Source organism: Momordica charantia (assembly GCF_013281855.1).
Source record: "Momordica charantia cultivar OHB3-1 chromosome 11 unlocalized genomic scaffold, Mcharantia_2.0 BLBB01000011.1, whole genome shotgun sequence".
Taxonomy (NCBI): domain Eukaryota; kingdom Viridiplantae; phylum Streptophyta; class Magnoliopsida; order Cucurbitales; family Cucurbitaceae; genus Momordica; species Momordica charantia.
The window spans coordinates 20,637,144-20,663,816 of NW_028275159.1; the positions used below are offsets into that span (position 1 = coordinate 20,637,144).

The 26,673-nt window shown below is 35.9% G+C and overlaps 1 protein-coding gene across 1 annotated transcript; it reads left to right on the forward strand.

Moving 5' to 3' along the window:
* Positions 1-1,678: 1,678 nt before the first annotated feature.
* LOC111012121 (TMV resistance protein N-like) lies at positions 1,679-25,983 on the forward strand. The gene is given in 11 exon segments (XM_022286164.2): positions 1,679-1,887; positions 2,100-2,296; positions 14,225-14,757; positions 15,160-15,176; positions 15,179-16,251; positions 16,342-16,458; positions 21,315-21,467; positions 21,561-22,589; positions 22,669-23,310; positions 23,394-24,621; positions 24,720-25,983. Coding segments are annotated over 9 exon segments (4,893 nt in total). The 5' UTR covers positions 1,679-1,887; positions 2,100-2,179; the 3' UTR covers positions 24,606-24,621; positions 24,720-25,983.
* Positions 25,984-26,673: the final 690 nt, after the last annotated feature.

Consider the following 26,673-nt stretch of genomic DNA (forward strand, 5'->3'; position numbering starts at 1 on the left):
ATGGACTTGATGGATCTAGTGAAGCATATGTGAATCCATAGCCCTTCTTTGGGTGGTCCATGAATGGACTTGATAGAAACGATAAAACATGTGAATATATAGCCTTTTTTGGGTTGTCCATGTTGGGTTTTATGTCCTAAAACTCATAGTTTGAAAATAACAGATATACTTTTATCATTCAATAAAGTTGTTATTGAAGGTTTTAATCAATAAGTAGTTATTGATCCAATAAAATGTTCTTACTATATCTAAATCCAATAAAATAAAGGATCCTAGACTGTTACCTGAGACTCAAACTCTATGTAAGAGACATTAATATGGATCAAGTTTGAGTTAACAGTCTAAATGGTCTATAGTATAGGAATAAGGTTGGGCGCCTTATGCTGGAGACACTATGGATGCGGCCCACTTTGTAGCTAGTACAAACGATGTGATCCTAATTCGTTCATGTGAAGACATGCGAGTGGGGGTGTCCCGTGCAAAGAGTTTGCATAAGACCGGACCATGAGATAGTCACTTTTACTTTATAACACCGTTTACTGTTTGAAACTGACTATCTCAACTTTGATGGCCTAGGTAACTCGATCTTAATCCTGAGCTAACTATGAACTTCTGTTTACTCGGGATTATCCTTAGATCTGCATGGGTGAGAGCAGCTCAACAGCGCTGGCTCAATAAGCCTCCCATTTCAGGGGTAAGACCCGGTAGATAGCTAGGGACATAGGGTGCAAGAAGGAATTCACTTCTACCCAATTTTGGGATAGTAGAGAGGTTGTTCTCTTAAGGGCTGAATCCAGGTCTTGAACAATTGGCGCCACCCTCATCAAAAGGTTTGAGAGGATTTTTTGATTTGATAGTTGGACTACAAATCATTGTTCATCAGAGGATTAGTGGGACTTAAGGAACAAGAGGTAATTACAGGGGTAAAGCGGTATTTTGACCCAGCTGTAATTACGAACAACCTGTGAAGGGTCGACTTACCGATCATGGTTATATCAAATGGACATAATATATCTACAGTGAGGAGAGTGCAGCTACGGGCTTTAGTGGAGTGACCTCGTAGTTAACGATTATTGGTTAACTAGGTTAAAGAGTTTAACCGGTTAATCTCGGATCGTTGGAGCTCATGATCTGTAGGTCCATAAGGTCCCATGGCTAGCTCATATAGGAATAAACTTGGAATAATTTGAAGGAATAATTCAAATCGTACGAATTAGGTTAATCATATGAGATATGATTAAGTAATTGATATATGATATCAATTTGAGAAATTTGGACAAAATATTTAAATAGTATTTAAATATTAAAATTATGAATGCGGATTCATAATCGGAGGCATGGATTTCATCAAACATCGGATTTTGGAAAAAGTCAAATAGTTGACTTTGACCAGAGAAAGTCAAAGGTTGACTAAAGTAGATTAAAATAATGTTTTTAACCAAGTTGGTGGAAAATTCCACTAACTTGTTGAGTGGAACATTTAAATAATCTCAAAAATCCACTTTTTGACACTTAGTCATGCCATGCATGAGTGGAATGTGTGTTGTAAGCTTTTGGTGAACTTAGACATGCATTTTGACACTTAGTCATGCCATGCATGAGTGGAATATGTGTTGTAAGCTTTTGGTGAACTTTGACATGCAAGAGTTGCATGTAATTTGCCTATTTAAGAAGGTTTTTGTTCAAACATCAAGAACTCTTGGAACCTTTGGCCATTTGATGTGTTTTCAAAAAGCTTACATAACTCCTTTTAGCTCCACTTTTCTCTAATTTTTTCCTTCTCTAAAAAGAGTCCCACCACTCTATTCCAAGCCTTGAGAATAGCTAGGAAGATCTCTTGGTGGTCCTTCATTGGAGCTATTTGAAGATTTTTGAAAAGCTACAAAGGTTTGTATTTTTCTCTACTTATCTCTAAGCATCATAATGTATGATCATGTATGTTTAATCCTAGGTTGTATTATGCATCTAGATTGTTATTTCGATTCTTGTTCACTTCCGCTGCGCATGTATGTATTTTCTCCATCAGTCCATGCGTGGACTTGATAGATAATATTCAAAGTCTTCGTAGCTCAATTTTTTTAGTGGTTTATCTATGATAGACTTGATGAAGTGACGTGACTGTGAAGGTGAGACCACTTTTTATGAAAGAGTTGTGGAGCCTCTTTCTAGAGCTTTCACGATGACCCAAGGTGTATGTACATGGCCACTAAAAGTACTTAACAACTATCGCGGAATCAAACTCGAGGATTCAAATGTGTTGTGGGGTCTCAACTATAAATGGCTGGAAGTTCAAGAGGTAACTCACTTTCATTACTTAAGTTGTTTACCTACTTCACTATGCATTAATTCAAATCGAAAGATATTAATACTTAGTTTTTATCCTTTACTCAGAAAATCCTTCTTCTTACTTCTTTTTACTATACTGTCATTCGCGAGGGATTGTTGGAAATGACAAATGAATTGGAGAAGTTCAAGGATATGTGGATGGATGAAAATTTGGTCGTGGAAGTCTAGATACAAGTGGTAGGTGTAGAGAAGGAAGTGGTCTTTCAAGGACACGTGGGTGGCCAAACATTTTTTGGATTTTTAATTTTTAAAAATTCAAGTTCTATTTTTGGGTCACTGCATTAGTATAAATAAGGGCAATTCCCTACCATTTTCGATCATCTCATTCATTCAAGTTCTCCACCTTCACTCTCCCTTACACTGTTCTTCAATTGTTCACTTCCCTCCACTATTATAAACTGAGCACGAGATTGATTCCACTCCCATTCCGACGACTGCACGTCTGAGTTGGAGGTTGTGTTAACCTTGAGGAGCATACCAATAGTAAAACGATTTAGCACCAAGGTCGTGCCGATTTTGCTTTCAAGGTAGTGGTTTCGCCCACAACACAACAATTTTAGCTCCTAGTTCCAATTTTGTCCTTTTATTTCCAATATCAGCATCTGCATACTTGAGATCTGTGCGGCCTACACACACAATTCGTATGGTTTATGTCTTAGAGCTCGACCTTTTAGATCATTTCTAAACCCAAAGGTTTAGGTTGATCTAGGCTGATTTGCTGGAATTCCCTACCATTTTTTATCATCCCATTCATTCAAGTCCTCCACCTCCACTCTCCCTTACATTGTTCTTCAATTTTCCACTTTTCTCCACTACCTTAAACTGAGCACGAGATTGATTCCGCTCCTATTCCGACGACTACACGTCTGAGTTGGAGGTTGTGTTAACCTTTGGGAGCATACCGGCAGTAAAACAATTTAACACCGAGGTCGTGCCGATTTTGCTTTCAAGGCAGTGGTTTCACCCACGACATAACAATTTTAGCTCCTGGTTCCAATTTTGTCATTTCATTTCCAATATTAGCATTCACATACTTGAGATTCTGTGCGGCCTGCACACACAATTCGTATGGTTTATGTCTTGGGGCTCGACCTTTTAGATCATTTCTAAACCCAAAGGCTCAGGTTGATCTAGGCTAATTTGCTGGAATTTTCTGTAGATTGTTCGTAAATCGGGCAAAATAACTAATATATCTATAATCAAATATATGATTCACACTTAATGTATCATTGATATACTTATCAATGAAAAATGGTATAATCTACTTTTCTATTTTTTCATTAGGATTGGGCGTCTAATTTTTTACTATATTTGCAAATTAGAAAAGTAGTTACTGTATTTACGATTAACTATTAAACTGTTATATATGTGTGCGTGTGAAATATTTAAATTTAAAATATGTAATATTCAGCCTCATAAATCAAAAGAATAATTAATTCTAATTGTATTTTTTAAAAAAGAAATAGAAAAACTATTTTTTTAAGGTAAGTAGTTGAAGCTTATGTAACAACTTGGATCTAGAATATCTAATTTTCTAATCTAAAAATATTTTTTTATCAATCTAATTCGATATCAACGATATGAATACATCCAGGACTTTGTCTCACAAATTAGATTTGTATGAAGAGTAATTAAGGTTCTGTACCTCAATTATGAGACTTTTCATTATTTATAAAGGAAGAAAATTTAAGATCTTCTAGATATCTTTTTGTTTTGAATTCTCAAAATTCGAGGGACCGGGGTTTGATGTCTTGATTGGTCTTCAAAATGATCGAGAGAGCATACTAGCGTAGGGCTTTGTCTCATAAAAATGGGACCATGGGAACGACCTTTAGGACTAGTTGGCCCATAGGCTCAACCCCATGTGCTGGTTGGCTCGAGTTTGTGGGCCCATGATGGTCAACCCATAAGGTTCGACCCGATGGCTAATTTCCCAACTCAACCCCTAGGCCAGCATCCACATACTTGAGACTTTGTGTGACCCACACACAATTAGGTAAGCATCCACATACTTGAGACTTTGTGTGGCCCACACACAATTCGTACGGTTTATGTCTTAGGGCTCGACATTTTAGATCATTTCTAAGCCCAATGGCTTAGGTTTATCTAGGTTGGTTTGCTGGGCTTTTCTGTAGTTTGTTCGTAAATCGGGCAACATAACTAATATATCTTATACCAAGCAAGGGCGACTCGAGATAATATGGGGCCTTAGACAAAACTTTGATAGGAAGGCCTTAATATAGAAAATATCGTATAAGAAATTTTGATAATCTAAGTTCATTAATATGTCCTTTTCAATTGACAATATGTCCAATCCATTTAATCTTTCTTATGACATAGTTTACCTTAAATACGATTTGATTAATTTTTAATTTTGAAAAAATTCTTTCTGCGGAAGCTACTGTTATCGGTATTGTTGATAATATTCTATAAGCAATGTATGCGTTTGGAAAAACGTTTACCTTTTTTTATATAATTTAATATTTTAATAGGACAATCCATTTCATTTTTCAAGACTTCTCTTAATATTTTTAATTCAAAAAATAAATCTAAACCGTTAATGTCAGAAAATGTATCGTGTTCTAATATATTCTAATATCTTTTCAGATTATCATCATCTAATGACTTATAAGAAATTAAAGATATTTTCATTTACTTGAAATTGTTCAAATCTATTTTTAAGGGAAGAAATTGCTTGATCTATAATATAGTAAAAGTAATCAATTCTAAAGAATCTTCAGGTGATCATGTTTTTCCAATATCAGTATTCTCATCAAATTGTTTTTGTCTTCGAATCATTATTTTTTCACGAAATATAAGTTGTATTTCCATATCATTTGCAATTTCCTTAGCTGAAATCATAGCAGTTGTGAATCTATTTTCTCTATATTTTTCTAAAAATGACATTAAACCTTTCAAGTGATCTAAAGCAACGTTAATAAACATATCTTTATGTTGTAAGACTTTGCTCAATTTACAGCAAATAAGATATCATACCATATAATCATAAGAAGCTAAACAATTAGCTTCACTTTTTACTTGTTGGATCTTCACCAATTTCTCCTAATTTCAATTAAGCATCCCTTATTTGAAGGGCTTGAAATCTTATTGCTTTAACACTTCCAATTCGACTTTCTAATCATGTTTGTGACAATGGTTTGATAGTCAAATTGGTTATGTGATCTAGCAAGAGTTTCTATCGTTTTGTAGACAAGGGCAGATTTAGGTAGGGCCGAGGGGGGGCTCGACCCCCCTAACTTTTATAATATGTATATTATTTATTAATATTTTAATCAATAAGAAGTTTTGGCATACCAAAATTTAATATATACGACTCTCTTTTAATATATACATTCATTGTTTCTTTAGTCTAATTATTGTGTTTACAATTTCACGGTTTATTTTTATTTTTAATTTATAGATTGCCTTTATATATAAGTTATATCTTTACCATAAATTATTGTACGTATATCTCTTTTTATTCTCTGTAAGTCATTAATTTTTTAATATTCCATCGTTATTATTTTATATAAATTTTTAATTTTATATTTATATTTAGAATCCACAATTTTAGTAGTCTAGTGATGTCTCATCTTAGAAAAATTATTTTTTTTTGAATTTTGTAGTCTAAATAAGTGAAATATTAATTATCTAATACTTAATATATAATATTATAATTTACTTTTTCATTTTTTATATCAAACATAAATAGAAATCAATAAAAATATTTTTAAAATTTTAATTATTTTTTAATTAACTGCAAAAAAAATTCTTATAAATAAAAATTATACTTATTGTTTGTTAACTTGTAAATTATTTTTACTGAACTGTGTGAAGCCCCCCTAAACGAAAATGCTGGATCCGCCACTGTTTGTAGATGAAGAAAATAAAGAATAAATACGTTGCAGAACTCCAAAAAATGTCATAGCTCTATGACATGAGCTAGCCACATCAGAAAGTGTCAGATTAAGATTATGACAACCGCAAGGTGTATAAAATGCCCTAAGATTTATTTCTAATAATCTTTTTTATACACCTTGTTATTTTCCTTTCATATGTCATATCCTTATCCTCTTATATTAGATATATCAAGTTTAAGATTCTTAATAAACACATAAAATAAACATTTTCCAGTAGTATCTTCAGTTTTTAAAAATTCTAAAAAATATTCTTGTATAGTTATTGGACTTGTAGCAATATCAACACACCTCAATACAAGAGACATTTGTTCTTGATGACTTACATCAGGTGTGCAATCTAATATAACTGAAAAATATTTTGATTCTTTAATTTTTCAATAATTGTATTTTTTATTTGAAGTCCTAATAGTTGTATGAGTTCATTTTATATATTATGTCCAAGATAATGATAATGAATCTCGTTATATTGAATACGACGAACATGTTTTTGTATTATTGGATCAAATTCTGCAATCATTTCAATTAAGCTTAAAAAATTTCCATTATTTTCTTGATAAAATTTTTCATTACTTCCTTAAAACGCTAAATTATTTTTAGCAAGATTTTTAACAACAACAATAATTCATGTTAATACTTTATTCCAATGATCTTTTTCTTTATTAATTAATATCTCAATATCTTTGTCAATTGTTTTATTTTTTAACAATCTAAGTTTTAGATCAACCCAAGCATTCATATTAAATATGTGTTCATTACTCGATTCATGACTTTTAAGCCGAGAACTAAGATTTTTCCAATCTTTTAACTCTTTCATTCCCTAATTGAACTATATTCGATTTAGTACCAAATAACTTACAACAAAAACAATATACTTTATCAAAATTCTTTGAGTAAATTAAACTAGCCAATTTCTATCATGTTTTTCGCCATTAGATAATTTTTTAGCATAATGAATATCAGAAAAATGTCTAGAATTTTCATCTTTCGGAAAAATTAAATTACTTTCTCTAATGAAACCTTTTTCTATCAGTAAATCAATTAACTAGAATCAATGTTTTCCCATCTTCCTAGATCATATATATTATATTCATAATGCATCATTCTTGAATTTTGCAAGGAAGTGGGAAGGTGGTGGGTGGGGAGGTGCCGTCCCTATAAAATGTTGGTGGGGTTGATGAATTTCTCTCAAAAGATCTCCCTTTAATTAAACCAAATTTCCTCTTTTTCAAAAAAACGGTTCCCACAAATCGGTCCTTACCAAGAGAATAGCGGGGAAGACTTTTTGGTGGCGTTCGGGTTCGACATCTCTATGTTGAGAATGGTCTTCAAAGGTAGGCTTTCGTTCTTTTCATTGTTATTGTCTTTTTCTTTATTGTATTTCTAAAGCAAAAATCGAAGCACAAACGTTCACGTGCTTCCGCTGTGGGATTCGGTCCTTTCACAGTGGCCTCCAACTTGGTGCCTACGCTGACCTGTCGTTCAAGAGTAAACAGGGGAACAAGCTCTAGGTCCTCCCACAGGAATGACGTGCTCTAGTTGAGGTGCTTTTTCAAGGTCGGCTTGCTAGAAGATCGCACACGCGGCTGAATCTTTGAGAGCAGCTTTATAAAATTTTCGTAAAGTTTTATACTCTCCTCTGACTATGCCAACTCCATTTGGAGTTGGGTACTTCAAGGCTTGATGTAAGGTTGATGGAATGGCTTGCAAAGCGTGGATGACAAGTCGGCCAAATATCGTGTAGGCCGATTTGTCATCTACAACCACGAAGATTGCAATTTTTGTGACTTACATGTCTCCATGACCAATAGTAATTTACAGCTTGATGCAACCTTCCGAGATGACGGTTTCACCTACGAATTTGACCAAAGGAGTCGGACCCTTCTTCAACTACGTCATGGTCCATCCCAAGCCAACATAGGTTGTTAAGGATAAAATATTCGTTGAAGCTCTACCATCAACCAATACCCTTCTGACCTGGACATGATCTACCATCAGTGAAATGACTAAGGCGTCATTATGGGGTAAGTGGCCGCCCTCGAGGTTGGCATCCGAGAAAGAGATTAGGCAACTTGATTTTTTGGTTTATGAAGCATAGGCTTCGTGTATGGCCTCCCTTACTATCTCTTTCCTCTTATTTAGGAATGACCCCCACTCAGACCACCAAAGATAGTGTTCATGATCGCAGGTCCAATCACCTCTTCGTGGAGGAGTTCGAGAATGCCTTCGCTCATCCTTCTTCTTGGAGGATCAACTAAAGCTACCCTTTCAGACAAACTTTTTGAAATATCCATCTTGAATGAGATCCTCAATCTAGCGCTTGAGCTCGAAACAATCCGAAGTATCGTGACCATGATCTCTGTAGAAGCAGTAGTACTTCCCCTTATTGCATTTGCCTGGATCTCCTCTGAGTTTGCCAGAGCAGCTTCTCCATCCCTGACTCTTCTATGTTGGTCAGTATCTCCAAGATTGGGATGATGCTGGGAGTTTATCTTTTATAAAGCTGGCTTCTGCTCATTCCGAAATCTGAACGTTTGTAGTCGAAGCAACCTTGGGAGTATTGAGGCGCAGGACCTCTATCCTTTGGTTTTGAACTGGTGTTGCCCTTTTCAGGGTAGCTGGTCTTCTTCTGATTGGACTTCCGCTTTGTCCGACCTACTTTTCTTGAAATCGTATCACATATTCTTTCAGCATCTAATTTTTTTTTTCCTGATAATAACAAGATAAGTCGCTGCCTTTTTTGTCATAGTGCCGAGAAGAGAATTGATTAATGAACTCCTTCGTCAGCTATCCATAGGTCAAGATTGACCTTGCAGGTAATTTTCGATACCAAAGTCATGCGCTCCCAGTTAGAACGATCTAGAAGGCACGACACTTAATGGCATCAGTTGCTACTTGGAAGTCAATGAGACCCTCAAAGACCTCTACATAGTCCTTTTGGATCCGTAGTAGGGCTTCATGGTGATAGTCTTTAATTTGCTTGGAATTAGGGCACCCAAGATATCCTGTGTGCATGAAGATTCTCTAGGCTCGCCATCATCGAAAATGCTTTCTTTCATCTCACACTTTTGCTTCAGGGCCACGACCTGAGCATCAAACTTGCTCTTCATGAGGTCGAACTCTTCCCTGGTAATAAAAAATTGAGGCTCGGAAGGTATATACTTGGATTGAGCCTTATTATTGAGTCTGCTACGAAGGTCGTTCTGGGAAGTTTTCCACCCTTCATGATGGAGTTCTCACTCTGTGCATTCTCATTCAGGTACTTTTACAGATCGCCCTCTTGGCGGCTATTTGTACCTTCAAAACGAGAGGGATGACCTCCGTTAGCTAGATGTCTGTTGCGGTCTCCAACTTCTGAAGGGATGTGAATCCCGGAGCGGAAGCGGACCATCGTTCATGATTTTTGTGAAACAAAATCAAAATGTTCTTAGATGAAAAATACAAAGGAAAACTAGTTTTTCCTTACCTTTGAAGAACTGTTCTTCAACAATTTCCCCTTGAACACCACCACCGAATCTTCCTTGCTATCCTCTGGCTACCGGGATCGTGCTTGTGGGAACAACTCGTTTGGAAGAAAATGGAGAATTCAGAGAGAGAGCTTTGATTGAGAGAAATTCTTGGAGTTCTACTTTCGTTCTTCTCTACTGTTTTTGCAGAATTGCAAAAGAAGAAAACAAAAGCAGTGACGTGAGGAGTTACCCCACGCACTCAACTGCCCATTCGCCTGCAATTTTGCAGGGGAGTTAAATATTAATATTAATATTAATAATTAATATATATATAATAATAATTAATATATATATAATTAATTAATTAATTAATCAATCATATTAATTAATTAATTATTAATAAATAATTAATATATATATATATATATATCAAATAAATAATTAACCCTTAATTATTTATCATAAAAATAGAATTATATTCTATAGCATTTCTCTCGTATAACCTATAGTTCTAATGTACATCTTATGCACATTATTTTTAACCTATAGTTTTAATATAAATCTTATTCATATTAATTTTATTTGAATCTCATTCAAATAATTTCTCTCATACTATATAGTTTTAATTTAGAATTAACTATATATTATAATGTATCAATATACATATAATCGCTTAAGTAATTTGAACAGTTCAAATTCTTCCAAAAACTTGATCCTCGTTTTACCCGTTATGAGCTAGCAAGGGGACTTAATGGACCTACAGATCAGAAGCTCCAACGATACAAGATTAATCGGTCAAACTTATTTACCGAGTTAATCAACATTCGTTAACTACGGGTCACTCCACTAAAGACCCGCAGTTGCACTCTTCTCACTGTAGAATGTTTTCGTGTCCACAGATATACGACCATAAATGACAAGTCAATCCTTCACGAGTGCTCGTAACTCAAGTTGGGTCAAATTACCGTTTTACCCCTGAGTTACATCTTACTCCTTAAATACCACTGCTCCTCTAATGAACAACTCGGTTATGGTCCGACCAATAACTGGAAGTCCCTCTTGGGCCAATGAGAGGGTGGAGTCCCTTGTTCAAGTCCTGGAGTCAGCATTTAAGAGAACACTCGTCTACTTCCCTAAAGTCGGGGAGGAATGAATTCCATCTCGTGAAGTTATGTTCCCAGCTCCCCACTCGATCTTGTCCTCAAAATGGTAGGAATGTTGAGTCGGCGACTCGGGCCACTCTCACCTATACAGATCAAAGGACGAGCCCTCACGAGCAGGAGTCCATAACTCACTCAGGATTGAGAATGAGTTGTCTGGTCATCCTAAGAAACAGCAATCTATTAGTTAACGGTATTACATCTAAAGGTTGGCTATTTCGTGGTCCGGTCTTATATAAACTCATTGTATAGGATACCCCCACTCGCATGTCTCCACACGAACGACCTGAATCGAATCGTCTGTAACCTTTACGGAGTGGGCCGTATCCATAGTGTTGTCAGGATAAGGTACCCAGCCTTATCCATATACTATAGACCCTTTAGGTTATTCACGAGACATTATCCACTTGTATATCAAGGGTATATCAATTATATACCCAGTATATTAAATATATACCCAGTACATATATTGTCCCGGTTACACTAAAATAACCTCGGATGTTTAGTTTATTGGATTTTGGACAATTCAATGCTATGAATTCAACAACAAATTTATTGAATAAAACTTTATTGAATATACATTTGTTTTTAAGCTCGGACTTAGTAGGGAGTTTATTGAATATACATTTGTTTTGAATAACACTTTGAGGCTCAAGTCAGTTTAAGCTCGGATTTAGTAGGGAGTTCGAGATAGAATTCGATACCTGATGTTGGAGTGAGACTCTCTATTTATAAGTTAGGGGTCCGACAGGTAGTTATGTGTGTTGGTTCGAAGGTCAGATGTGTCGGGTGCCTGAGATCGGACCTACTCGAAGGTCCTGTTGCTGCAAGACAACTCTGCAGCGTCTTGCGACTAAGTATGATAGTTCGGACCTGTCTGGGATGGTTCTTTGGGTGTGACCTGGCTCATCTAGAGCTTTCTCAGTCCTCCACGTGACATGCAATTTTCTCTCTCCAACATTAACAAAAAAGAAAAATCCAAGACCCTCCACTAGTACAAATATGAGATTCAATGACAGTCGTGAATGGTAAAAAAGGTTGAAAAAAACTGTCATAAATTGCTTCGGGCACTATTTTGGTGGGAAAAAAAGCTTACTTTTCCGAATATTTATAAATTTATGGCTGCTAAAAAATAGTTATACGCCTATCCCTTAAAATACATTTGCTCACTTGATCATTATTATAAAAAAACCCCTATGACATCTCAAGCTTGAGATTCAAAATATACATTTCGACATCTTGAGACGCTTTCAAAATTGAAGATCTCAAAGTGTTCATGGCGAAAGAAACTTCATTTTTATGGGGTTAAATGTTGTAAAGTTACAAAAAAAATTTTGAAATTTTAAAAGTTCTATAATAAATTATAATTAAAGGAAAAAATCTTTAAATGGAGAAAACTTTTCTCCAAACTTTTTATAATGTAATATGTTACATATGTTAACTATTGATAATTAATTAATTATTAATTCCCTATTTATAATTAACTGTAATGATAAACTTTGTAAATTAAGAAATCAAGGAAGGAACATAATTGGCAAAAAAAAAAAAAGTAAATCACATACCATTGATTATTAATAATTAATAATTTATATATTTAATTTAAATTATAAAGTGTCATTTAATATAAAAAATTTTATTTTTCTTCAACTAAATTGATTCAAGAGCTATTACAATTTATTATAAAATATCAAAATTCATGGAATTTCAAAAGCTTGTCACTCTTTCATCGCATATAACTATAAAATAACTCTCATCTATCCATTTTCTATAACAATTTGGGTTCTAATTTCTTTTGTGTACTTATATTTTTCTCACAAATTTATTTTTTATTTTTGAGGTTTCTAAATTTAGTGCAGCATACCACTAGTCATTCAAATTTATTATTATTATTATTACTTATATTTTTCTCACAAATTTATTTTTTATTTTCGAGGTTTCTAAATTTAGTGCAGAGACCACTAGTCATTCAAATTTATTATTATTATTTTAAATATAAGATAGTATAATTGTTTAGTGTCTCAAAGTTGGTACGAGGCACCTCTATTTTTACAAAATCACTACTCCACCACATTGATGTTTTCGCTATTGTTATCTTAAGATTATTATTTTCATGGTTAAATTTTGTGTATTTTAGTTTTAGTTAAATTATGGTTTTTTTTTTTGTAATTTCGAATTTTATGAAGGCTTAAAATTTGATAAAATATTGACATGTATATTCAAATTAAAAATACATAAATTAATTTTAATTTTTTAAAATAAAACACATAGTCAAATTTATTTTATTGAAAAATACACATACATTGGTCATAAATTGATTTAAATGAAAGGGGCAAAATCGCTTGTCAAAGAGGCGATTGTTTGCTTTTCAAGGAGTGAAATTGACTCTTTAGCCTGACTTATTAAAAAAATAATATTTGCAAAATAAGTTTTTCGAATTATGCTATTAAAATGATAATATATTTCTTTTCAGAAATAAAAATTATAATATATTTTTTAATTCAATGGAAAGTCAAATATTTTAAATTATAATAGGTGGTACCATATTCACAAATTTATCAGCAATTAATTTAAAAAATGTTATTTTCAAAATTTTTCATGTGTTTATTTAAACATTTTTTTTTTGTAATTTCATTCTTACCCTATGTATCATCCTTAGTATACAATTTTTAGTTTATCTATAATAGAATTCTATTACTAATATACTACGTTTACTTTTATCACTAATTTGAGCTTAAAAATTGTGTCATATTTCAAAATTTTTTTCTCTCTAAATTACTATATATGTCCTTATTTCATAAATATTTTTTATCCAAACGTCATGAATTATAGTGGACTCCATGATTCTAAATATTAGTCGACACGTCGACATTTTCATCTACATATCCATATTTTCATGGGTCCAATATCGACATGAAGGATAAATTGATATTTCCATCATAGTATAAAAAATCGACAAAATATGAAAAATATCAACAAAAATAGCACTAATATAGGCATAATATTAATATTAATTATTTTTTAACTTATTTAGAAATATGAAAATATTTATTTGTTAATTTAAATATTTTTTAAAAATTTTAATTTCTATAACTTTTACAAAAATATTTATCGATATCAACATTTTATCTATATTTTCATGAAATTGAGACCTCAATATTTCTATCGAGATCGACATTTAAAATCTAGGCTGCTTTCAATTTTTATCAAAAAAAAAAAAAAAATTGACTCTCAACTTGTACTTAAAAAAAAAAAGGTTGACTTTCAAGACTCACGACCCATAATAAACAAGACAAGGCAAAGACGACTTTCGTTAGTTTTCTCTCTAATATTTCTTTTTCCTTTCAATTTTCAGGCTCTGTTCTCTTCAACAATGGAGGTTCCCTCAACAGCTCCTCCTAATCGTCCTCGAATGACTTATGATGTTTTCATAAGTTTCAGAGGAGAAGACACTCGCAACAATTTCGTCGGATTTTTGTACGAGGACTTGCGTCAATTGGGAATAATGACTTTTATGGACGATAAGAAGCTCTTAATCGGGGACGATCTTAGTGAAAAGCTTGTGAAAGCAATTGAAGAATCCAGGTCTTCAATCGTGGTTCTATCGAAAGATTATGCTTCTTCCAAGTGGTGCTTGAAAGAGTTAGCCAAGATAATGGATTGTATGTCTGAGACGACACATCGAGTTCTTCCTGTGTTTTACCATGTGGATCCTTCCCATGTTCGACACCAGTCTGGAAATTTCAGAAAAAGCTTTGATGAACATGAAGAGAAGGCTCAAAAGTTCACAGGCCAGCAAAAAGAGGAATACTGGAAGGAGGTTCGAAATTGGAAGGATTCCATGACAAAAATTGGCAACCTCGCGGGAGAAGTTGTTACACAACACAGGTAAAGATTGAACTCATGGATGAATCCTCTTTTAGCAGTTGCGTAATGAGTCTTCTATACAACAATTTGACATTATAAAATATGTTAAATTCCCTAAACTTTCATGAATGTGTCCTTGAACTTTCAATTTTTTGTCAAATAGGCCCCTTCGGTTAACTCCATTAGTTTAGTGCTTATGGCATACTGGCTGGCGGCAGCACTGTTTAAAGATTATGTGGCTATGACGAATTTAGCCATCAACTTGAAAGTTTAGTGATATTTTATAAAGTTAAAGGACCTATTTGACACAATCTCGAAAGTTTAGAGGCTAAATTTGTAATTTTATCTATATAATATAATATTTGTTTTCCATCTCCCAATATTGACGTTTAACTTTGATGTACTCTGCCTTTTGGTATGCAGCTCTGAAGTAGATGTTGTCAAGAAATCACTAACCAGATATTTGAAACATGGCGCCCTAGGATAGTAACTTCAGACAAGAATTTAGTTGGAATGACTCATCAGTTGCTAAAAATGAATGTGCAACTTGGTTTAGGATTGGATGACGTACGCTTTGTTGGGATAGTTGGGATGGGTGGCATCGGTAAAACAACCATTGCTAAAGTCGTTTATGACTGCATCACATCTAAATTTGAGGGCAGTTGTTTTCTTCGTGTTTTTGGAGGTAGTCCTAAGCAATGTAATTTAGTGTCACTTCAAGAACAACTACTATCCAGACTTTTTTTAAAAGAAAATGTTAGAATATGGGATGAAGATTATGGAGCGGAAATGATTGAGAATCAACTATGCAGTAGAAAAGTTCTTCTTGTTCTTGATGGGGTTGAAGAAAAAGAGCAACTAGAAATGCTGGCTGGAAGTCCCGATTGGTTTGGTCCAGGGAGTAGAATTATCATTACAACTAGAAGCAATAATATTTTCAATCAACCCTATGAAATTATAGAGTACAAGGTGAAGTTACTAGATGCTGACAGTGCCCTCAAACTCTTCTGCAATCGTGCCTTTGGAATTGACAACATTGATAGCAATTTCACGAATCTCAGTAGGGAGATGGTAGAAAAGCTTGGAAGACTTCCATTAGCTTTGAAAGTAATTGGATCTTATTTGAATAAAAAGAATGGGGTAATATGGAAGGAAACATTTAATAGGCTCATTAAAGTTGATGAAAAACATTTGTTTGAAGTACTAAAGATAAGTTATGATGGGTTAGGAGCAGAAAGTCAGAAAGTTTTTCTAGATTTGGCATGTTTCTTCAACGGAAGGAGGATAGATAAAGTGATTAAAATACTTGAGAGTTTTGGTTATAATCCCCACAGTGAATTACAATTGTTTACAGAAAAATGTCTAATTGAAGTTTCACATTCGAAGATATCGATGCACGACTTGATAGTGGCTTTAGGTCAAGAAATTGTGCGTAAGGAGTCCCTAACTCAATTGGGTAAACAAAGCAGGATTTGGCTTCAAGAAGATGTTGTTCGTGCGTTTACTATAAAACATGTAATTAACATCATCATGTATTTATACCCTTTCTTTCTTCTTTATTATAATATCTCTAAAAAAATTTTCTACGTGCATTTCAAATGCCAGGGATTAAAATACACTGAAGGCATAGTTTTGAACTTGGAGGAGATGCAGAAGGAATTAATATTGAAGGCCAAGTTGTTTACAGATATGACATGTTTAAGAATATTGGAAATTAGCAATGTACAACTAAAAACTAAGGATAGAGACACCAGAGAGACATACCGAGAAAAGAGAAGAAATAAATTCTCAAATTGATTAATCAAAGATGAGGAATAGAGGCACTATTTATAGGTTACAAGAGGAAACAGAATCTAGGAATAACCTCCTAACTTCCCTAACAAAAAAGGAGATTTATTTGCTAAATTTAAATACAAAATCTAAACAACTTTAAAACAACTTCTAACTAAGTCCACATAATCTTAACTTCTAACTAATTCAACACTCCCCCTCAAGCTGGACTATACAGATTGAACAGTTTCAACTTGATCAACAACCTTTCAAATACGGGTCTCAAGAGTCCTTTTGTTAGGATATCTGCAACTTGATCTGATGATGGAACATACATCAGATTTATAATTTTCTCTTCAATCTTCTCCTTGATAAAATGCCTGTCAACCTCAACATGTTTAGTACGATCATGATGCACTGGATTGTGTGCAATAGCAATTGCAGCCTTGTTGTCACAATAGACTTCCATTGAACTATCAAACCTGATCTTGAGTTCTTGGAGGAGGAGTTTCAGCCACATTATCTCACAAATACCATGAGATAATGCCCTGAATTCAGCCTCAGCACTACTTCTTGCAACAACTGATTGTTTCTTACTCCTCCATGTAACAAGATTACCCCATACGAAGGTACAATATCCTGTTGTAGATCTCCTATCTTGAATAGAACATGCCCAATCAGCATCTGTAAACACCTTAATCGTTCTGTCATCATCCTTTCAGAAAAATAATCCAAGCCCTGAAGTTCCTTTAAGATATCTAAGAATATGATACACGGCTTCCATGTGTTCTTCAGTAGGAGCATGCATGTATTGACTTACAACACTCACTGCAAATGCAATATCCGGCCTAGTGTGGGATAAATAGATTAACCTTCCAACAAGACGCTGATATCTCCCTTTATCAACGGGTACCTCATCTAGGCTCTCTCCCAACTTATGATTGGGACTTATTGGAGTATCAGATGGTTTACATCCAAGCATTCCGGTTTCCTTCAAGAGGTCTAATACATATTTTCTTTGACACACAGATATACCAGTTCTGTTCCTAGCAACTTCCATCCCTAGAAAATACCGAAGTGTTCCCAGGTCTTTTATTTCGAACTCCTTTCCAAGTGCCTGTTTTAGTCTCTCTATTTCTTCATGATGGTCACCTGTGACAATAATATCATCGACATAAACAATGAGGATGATGATCTTACCTTGAGAGTGCCTATAGAACATTGTATGGTCAGTTTGAGCTTGGGTATATCCTTGTTTACAAACAGCCTTTGAAAATCGCCCGAACCATGCACGTGGGGATTGTTTTAAACCATAGAGAGATTTCTTCAGCTTACACACCTTTCCATCATACTTATCAATGTCAAATCCAGGAGGAAGGTCCATATACACCTCTTCTTCCAAATCTCCATTGAGGAATGCATTTTTGACATCCAGTTGTTGTAGTTTCCAATCCAGATTTGCAGCAAGAGACAAGAGGACACAGATTGTGTTTAATTTTGCAACGGGTGCAAATGTCTCCTGATAGTCTACCCCAAAAGCCTGAGAGTATCCTTTGACCACCAATCTTGCTTTATACCTTTCAATGGACCCATCAGCCTTATATTTGACAGTAAAGATCCATCGGCATCCTACCGTTGGCTTATCTTGAGGACGATCAACTACTGTCCACGTATCATTAAGCTTCAAAGCCTTCATTTCATCATCTACTGCATTTTTCCACTGTGGATTGCTCATAGCCTCTTGAATGGATTTTGGTACCTCATTGGCTTCCAGATTGAGAGCCAAGGTCTGAACTGCTGAAGATAAATGACTATAACCAATACATCGAGCAATTGGATGTTGAGTACACGATCTCACACCCTTCCTAAGTGCAATAGGAAGATCAAGATCATTAGTATTGTCTTGAGGCACAAGGGTAGATTGTTCAGTACCTAAGGACGAGATGGATTCATGACTTTGCTGTTGAGGCTGTGGTGGCTCCACTCCTCTTTGAACCGTTTGTCGCCGAGAATAAACAAGAGTCTCAGGTTGCTTGTCACTTCGATTTGGGTTGAATTGATCATCTTCATTATTACAGGAAATAATAGGAACTGACTCTTCTATCTGTGTAATTGGGACGATCGGGATAGGTATTTTTGGCTGAGGTGACTCGGTATTTAGACCATCAATCTCAGGTATTTTTTACTGAGGGGACTCAATTCTGGTATTTAGATCGTCAATCTCCCAAAAATTTCCATCAAGACTACTTGTAATAGGCTCAGTCTTCCCCTGAGGGGAATTTAGGGAGAAAAAAGATTGAGACTCAAAAAATGTGACATCCATGGTAGTGTAAAATTTATTGGTGAATGGACAATAGCATTTATAGCCTTTTTGAGTATGAGAGTAACCAAGGAAGACACACTTTCTGGCTTTTGGCTCCAATTTGTGACGTTCATGATCATAAACATGAGTGAATGCAGTACATCCAAATATTTTGGGGGGTAATGACACAGGAACTTTGGTGAATGATTCCATTTTGAGACAGGAAAGTTCCCAATATTTAATTAAAATATTCTGTCCCCTTATCTGTGCGAAGAATTTTGATGCTCGTATTAAATTGATTATGAATGAGAGAATGAAACTGTTGAAAGATTGATGCAGTTTCTGATTTTTCTTTAAGTAAATAGACCCAACAAACCCTAGTGTGGTCATCAGTGAAGGTAAGGAACCAACGTTTACCGGACATAGTTTTGATGCGAGACGGACCCCATAAATCACTATGAATCATTGTGAATGGACTGGATGGTATATACTCAACAGAAGGATAAGATGTACGAGAGTGTTTTGCAAGTTGACACACTTCGCAAGTAAAAAGGTCATCTTTATGAAAAAGTGAAGGGTACAAATGTTTAAGATACTGAAAACTCGGGTGCCCTAAACGGCGATGTAAAAGTAGAATTTGTTGTTCCCTAGAATTCGACTCACTACCAACCTGGAGAACTTGTTTATTTCTTAGACTTGGTCCTCTGAAGTAGTAGAGCCCTTCAAAGCCATCAGCATTGCCAATCGTCGTTCCCGTTATCAAGTCCTGAAACAAACACTTAGAGTCAGTGAACAAGGCTTGACACTTTAAATCATGAGTCAACTTCTGAACAGAAATTAGATTGCAACATAATTTAGGCACATGGAGCACTGAGTGCAATGTAATGTTTGGGCTAAGAATAACAGAACCAAAGCCCTTAATAATGGCCGATGACCCATCTGCAAGCTTGACATGTGTCTGAATCGGGTTGGGTGAGTACATGGTAAACATATCATGAAAAGCGGTCATATGATCAGTTGCACCCGAATTTATGATCCACTGATCGGAATGCTGCTGACTTGTTAAAGCTGCACTAAAAATACCTCGTTGTGCCACAAAACTTGACGAAGGAGTAGACTCAACCGGCGGTGTTAAGAGGCGATAGAGCTGTTCAAGTTGTGCCTTCGAAAATGAAGGGAGAGAGGTGGCCAAATCTTGGGAGTTTGACACACTAGGGCCCACTTGATAGCCGGAGGAGCTGGTTCGAGAAGATGGAGTATTTGTAAGTGGAGGTGGCCGATAATCCCCTGATAAATTCTTCCGTTAAGGACGACCATGGAGTTCCCAACACTGATCTTTTGTATGGGTTGTGCGCTTACAATGATCACACCATAGGTTGTTCCGACGAGTAGATCGGGATGAAGGTGGTGGTGGACCTCGTGCCGCCAGAGCTGATGATTCCAGTGAGAGGGACAGAGGTTTTGTGTGTGTATCACCCATCATCACACGTTTACGGCTTGACTCCCAGCGAACTTCTGCGAAGATTTCGTCAATGGCTGGGATTGGCTTTGTGGCAAGTAAGCGGCCACGCACATCATCTAATTCCGGACGAAGACCTGCAAGAAAATCATAAATTCGTTCCTTCTCGACGTGTTTGCGGAAGCGTTCAGCATCCTTCGAGTTCTCCCATTCGAGATTGAGACATAAATCAAGTTCAGCCCACAACCTACGTAATGAGCTATAGTATTGGGTGACATCGGATTCACCTTGTCGTAAGGAACGTGCCTTATTGCGTAATTCAAACAATTGAGCCGAGTTATCAAAATCAGAAAAAGCCATAGTGAGCGCATTCCAAAGATCCTTTGCTGTTGAGTAGAAGATGAAGGATTCTTTAATGTCCTCCTCCATCGAGTTAATGAGCCATGCCATGACCATTGAGTTTTGTGCATCCCACACGGAAAAAGAAGGGTCAGCTTCATCTGGTTCTGCTATCGTGCCATTGATGTACCCGAGTCGACTGCGGCCACGAATAACTAGGAGGTCCGATTGAGACCATTGCAGAAAATTTTTTCCGTTGAGTTTTGGAGCGGTAATTTGGAGCGAAGTGTTTTCAGAGATAGAGATGTGAGGTGTCGTGGATGTGCTTTTAGGGAGAGAAATTGAGGTCGTATTCGATCCGTCGGAACTCTCATCCTTGCGCACATTAGTCATCATGGCTGTTTTAACCATTCTGGTGTCAATCTAAACCTAGCTCTGATACCATAAAAACTAAGGATAGAGACACCAGAGAGACATACACGAGAAAAGAGAGAAGAAATAAATTCTCAAATTGATTAATCAAAGATGAGGAATAGAGACACTATTTATAGGTTACAAGAGGAAACAAAATCTAGGAATAACCTCCTAACTTCCCTAACAAAAAAGGAGATTTATTTGCTAAATTTAAATACAAAATCTAAACAACTTTAAAACAATTTCTAACTAAGTCCACATAATGTTAACTTCTAACTAATTCAACAACAACTTTGTGGAAATATCGAATATCTCTCAAACTTATTGGGACTTCTCAATTGGCCTGGCTATCCATTGGAGTGTTTACCATCAAATTTTCAATCAGGGTATCTACATGAATTACACTTACATCATAGCAGTATTGTGCGAATTTGGGATGGAAAAAAGGTTGAATTTTGTATCTTCTCTATTAACTCTAACCTTTAATAATGTGAAGTATTAATATGTTTGACTAATAGATGGAGCACGGTTTTGCACCAGGAGTTTGAGAACCTGAAGGTGATCGATGTTAGTGACTCGGAGTATTTACTTGAGACCCCTGATTTTTCAAAGGCTCCTAAGCTTGAAAGATTGGTTCTACGCAATTGTAGAAGATTGAATCACATTCATCCTTCCATCAATAGTCTCCACCTGCTCACGTTTTTGGATCTAACTGAATGCTCAAGTCTTAAAAGGTTTTCATCAAATTTGAGATGCAAAAATCTCGAACGTTTAGTTCTTTCCAAATCAGGTGTTACGAGCTCTCCAGAAATTGAAGAGAATATGGAACACTTGTGTGAACTTTATCTAGATGGGACTCCTATAAAACAACTTCACTCATCAATTGGGCGTCTAGTTGGCCTAATTAAGTTGGACATAAGGAAGTGTCTTATGCTTTCTAGTCTTCCCAATGAAATTGGGAACTTGAAGTCTCTTCAAACTCTACAGTTGGGAGGTTGTGTCAACCTTGACCAAATTCCGACCAGCTTGGGAAATGCACAATGTTTGCAGTACCTTGACATTGGTAAAACTTCAATTTGTCGTCTCCCGCCTACTATTCATTGTTTGAAGAATCTTGAAGGATTAAATTGTGATGGGCTATCATGTAGCATCTGGCATTCATTGCTCCCTCCAGATAATATTCTATGATCAGATTTGGGAATTTCTGGTTTGAAGTTTGGTTTGGAGTCACTTGAATTTCTGAGTCTAAAAGACTGCAATCTAGTGAATGAGGATATTCCCGAAGATCTTCACTACTTTTCCTCATTGAAAATTCTAGACCTCAGTGGTAATAATTTTATACGCCTCCCAGGAAGCATCAACCACCTTAAGAATCTAAGAGAATTGAGGTTGCATGATTGCTTTAAGTTGCAACACTTACCAGAGCTTCCAACAAATCTAGTACCCATAGTCTCTTATCCTGAATCTGGAGCTGTCAGAAATTTGCCTATACCTTATCATCATGACAAGCGTTTTATTCTCGAGTTCATCACTAAAACCAACTTAAAGCTGGATCCAAAGGCTTTCGAGGTTGCTTTCTATCCATCATTCTATAGTATTGAATATTAACATAGATTTGTCAATGATAAACATATCTTTTGGATTGCAGGAGTCTATTTTGAAAGGAGCCTTGTTTTCTTCTACTGATGACAATGCTGAAGTCTTTGAATGCTTTGACGAAATAAGAGAAGGGAATGTGATAGAAATTGAGCCCTGTCAAATTAAAAATGATGCAAACAATATTTATGGAGTTGTCCTTTCAGCTTGTATTCAATGCTCTCAAAACACGGCCCATGAAGTTATTACGTTTTATGACAAATTCTTCATTGAGTTGGAAATGGAAGAACATCCTAAAACTGGTATTTTACCATTGACCTCCAAGTTGACATCTAGAACAAGGTTCTGGATGTTATTTATACCCTTGCACATGCTTCCAAAATGCAGATTGCGTTTCAAGATTTTGGTAAAGGGGTCTCTGTGTATCGTCAATATACAGAAGTGTGGTGCCTCTGTCCTCTCCCACCAAAATGCTCCGCAGTTTTTGGCAAACATGTTCAATATGGTGTATCGCACTCGAAATCAGGATAAATTCTGCACATCTATTAGAGAATGTAATGATGGGAGCAAGTGTAGTTGCGACGAGCCCGAGACCATAGACCAATATTGTTCAACTCAATACGTTGAGAATGAAAGCGACTCATTTTCGCTATTAAAGACTAGTCTCAAATCAATCCTTCAAAGAACTTATGAGGTTTGTCTTCTCAGAATATATAATAGTGTTTTTTCTCCTTTGATTTGTGGTTATAGACTCATGACATTATATGTATTTTGTAGGAAGAAAAAGATCGTTCTTTATATTACTTTTTCCCACAAGGCCCAGTTTTAAGTTGGTTTAGAATCCAGCAACCCAAGGACAGAGTGGCAGTGAAGCTTCCTCTAGATTTGTTTAAAGAGAAGAAGTGGATGGGGTTGGCTGTGTTTGCTATTTTTTCAGTACCTGGAAATTCGGAGTATGTTCATAACCATACCTTCCACTTTCAAATAACCTCAAATGAGGATGGTAGACATTTGATGAAAGGACGTTCATATTCATCTGGTTCTTTTTTAATCCCTCTATCGTTGTTACAATCTTCACCTCAAATACTCTTTGTGACTTTTCAACCACGACATGTGTTTCCTTATGTTCAAGGGGGATTGAATCATTTTTATGTCAGTTTCATTAGTATTCCTACAAGATTGCGAGTTGAGTCATGTGGTGCTCGTCTAGTTTACCAACACAATATGGAGGGGCTTATCAACACAATCATGGATTGCGTACCAAAGAGTGGACAAGAACTCTATCAGATCCAAAGTCTAAAAATTTTGAGAGACTGTTTAACAACATATCATCGGCCTATTCGGATTCAAGTCCCCGCGGACCGACCAACTACTTCTAATTCTAGTGATCTAAGTGGCCAACATGAAAGTTTTCAACACCCACTCTTCATGGAGAGCACCCAGGTTATCTCTCTCTCTCTAAGAAATAATAATTCAACGAGTTTTATACTTGACTGCATATTATTCTTTCAGGACCAGTACGAAATTAGTAAGCTTGAGGCTATTATTCATGGAAAAGAAATTCCAGATTTTTTCACCAGTAAAGGCATGGGAAACAAAGGAGCGGTAAGGACACCAGAAAGATTGTATTTTGCTAAATGCGAAGTAGGAGTTCTTGTGTGCGCTGTGGTGGTCATAAACACACAGAAAGAAAAACTCGAGTGCGTCAAAGTGTTGGATCTTAAATGTGAATTTTGGGTTGATTCTCATGAAATGGAACCAGAGCATCATCTGTTTGTTCCTGCAGAAAGGCTTTTGAGTAGTTTCAAGTCATCATTCATTTGGCTCTCCTGCATACCACTTACAGAGTTTAATGTCCCTTGGATGTGCTGCGAGTACTTGAGGTGTAAGGTTAGCACCAACCACGAGGAACTGTTCCATGTGCAACAGTGTGGTCTGCATCTGCTATATGCATCTGAAAGAAAAATGGTTTATAATTTACTCATATGAGCGGAAGCTAAGAAAGGTACTGCTATTTGCTTAACTTAAATAGTTTGAATTCATTGTCTCATTTTTCTTGACAACTTCTAACTTAACTGGTCATTTTTTCTTGTCTCATTCAAGCTTTCACTTTATGGTCAAATTCGGTGGCGAGTATCCTTTGGAGAATATGGCACGAGAGGAATCAATGGGTTTTTCATGACAAAGAGACGAACGTGCATGCTTTTTGGGATCTTGTCAAAACTTTCGCCTCTTCGTGGACCTCGTTATCTAAATTTTTTTGTAACTATGGTGTGACACAAATCTTTGCCAATTGGGAGGTTTTTCTGTAACCTTCTTTGGCTTGTGGGGATACCTCATCTCCCGCTCTTTTTGTACTACTCTCTTTTGATAATGAAAATTTTCTTTCTTATCAAAAAAAAAAAAAAAAAAAAAAAAAAAAAAAACTTCAAAGTTTAATGTTTGTTAGAAGTCTGGATCTTTATCCAACTTATGTTCTCTCTCTCTATCCCTCCTACTTTTGAATCACATCTATCAATTTTCATCTAGTAAGGTCATTTTTATTTTTTTTTGTAATTACTCTCCTCCATGATATTGTGGCTAATTGGATGGCTTTCTTGTAATGACCATAGGTTGGCTCCTCATCATAATAAATACTCTGCAACTTAACTTTCGAAAGATTATATGGACAGTAGTCGTTAGTTGAAGCGTGCGTTATCACTCAAATGCACTATCTTTAATCTTCCAAAGGTCTGCTGTCAAACTCTCTCTTTTTCTCTCACTTCTTTGTGAAATTGCAGGGATCAAAACACATGCCAAAAAAGGAGATGAAAACCCAGGGTAAAGAATATGGAATCAAACACACAATTTTAAAGAGGTTCGGCAGTTGCCTACATCCACTGTGCAAGCTATGGAAGAGTTATTTATTTATGATAAGTCTTGGAGAATTACAAGATGCAATCTAAAAATAAGCTGTAAGTGAATTTGTAATTTTAAACTTGTTTACAACAGAAATTAGTGGGAATGGACATCAATAAAAAATTCCCCTGTTTCTTCCTGTCGCCAATCGTACGTGTTACTGCTTTAGTTAGGATAACAGCTGTGTTTTCCTCTGTATTGACTTTTAGTATGTTGACAGCCCCTCTTTCTACTATATCAGTAATAAAATGCAAATCTCACGTCTATATGATTTGTGTCCTTTCATGGAATTGTTGGTTCTTTGTTAGGTGAATTGCATTTTGATTGTGACAGTATACATTCACTGTTTACAAAAATTCTCCAATTAAGCCTTAACCAGATTGCTTCCTTTACGACTTCTGAAGCTGCAATGAACTCGCTACCATCTGTAAATTTTATTTTCAGCTTATAATATATTAGCCTCATATAGGAAGTACGCCCAATCATCATGGGATGATCTAGTGGTCAATAAAAATGTAAATAGCAAAAGGCTTAGAAGGAATGTGTTCAAACCTTGGTAGGCACCTACGTAGCTTCCTTGATATCTCACTAGGTTTTCAACAGTGTTTTCGAGGCGCACCCGGGTGCTCGCCTCAGGCGAGAGGCGAGGTGTTTTCGCCCCTTTAGGCGCCTTGGCGCGCCTGTCGCCTGAGGCAAGGTGATTGCCTCCTTCAAGGGGGCGATCTGTCCTTTTTTTTTTTATTTCGTTTTAAAGGGTTTTCTTTTTCAAAAACCCTCCCCTGCACGCAAGGCTCTCTGCCTCCCCTCCCTCTCGACAGTCACGATTCACCTTCGGGCTTCATCGATCTCCGCTGGCCGTTGCCCGCTTCCCCATCTTTGACCATCGCCGTCGCCACTGTCGTCAACCGGCGTCGCCGTCTGCTACCGTCGCAGCTGCCGCCGCCGCCGCCTCCGTTGCCGCTGCCGCTCACTCCGATAGTCCGACTTTTGTAGGTTTTTTTTTAATTTCTTATATCTCATTTACTCCTTTTCGTTTCCTCTCTTTTATTTCACACAAAAGTTTTCTAAATCTTTGGCTTTCTTCACACTTCACAATGACTATTTAGTCTTTCCTTAACATTTTTTTTTATCTTCCAAATTTGAATTATATTAGGATGGA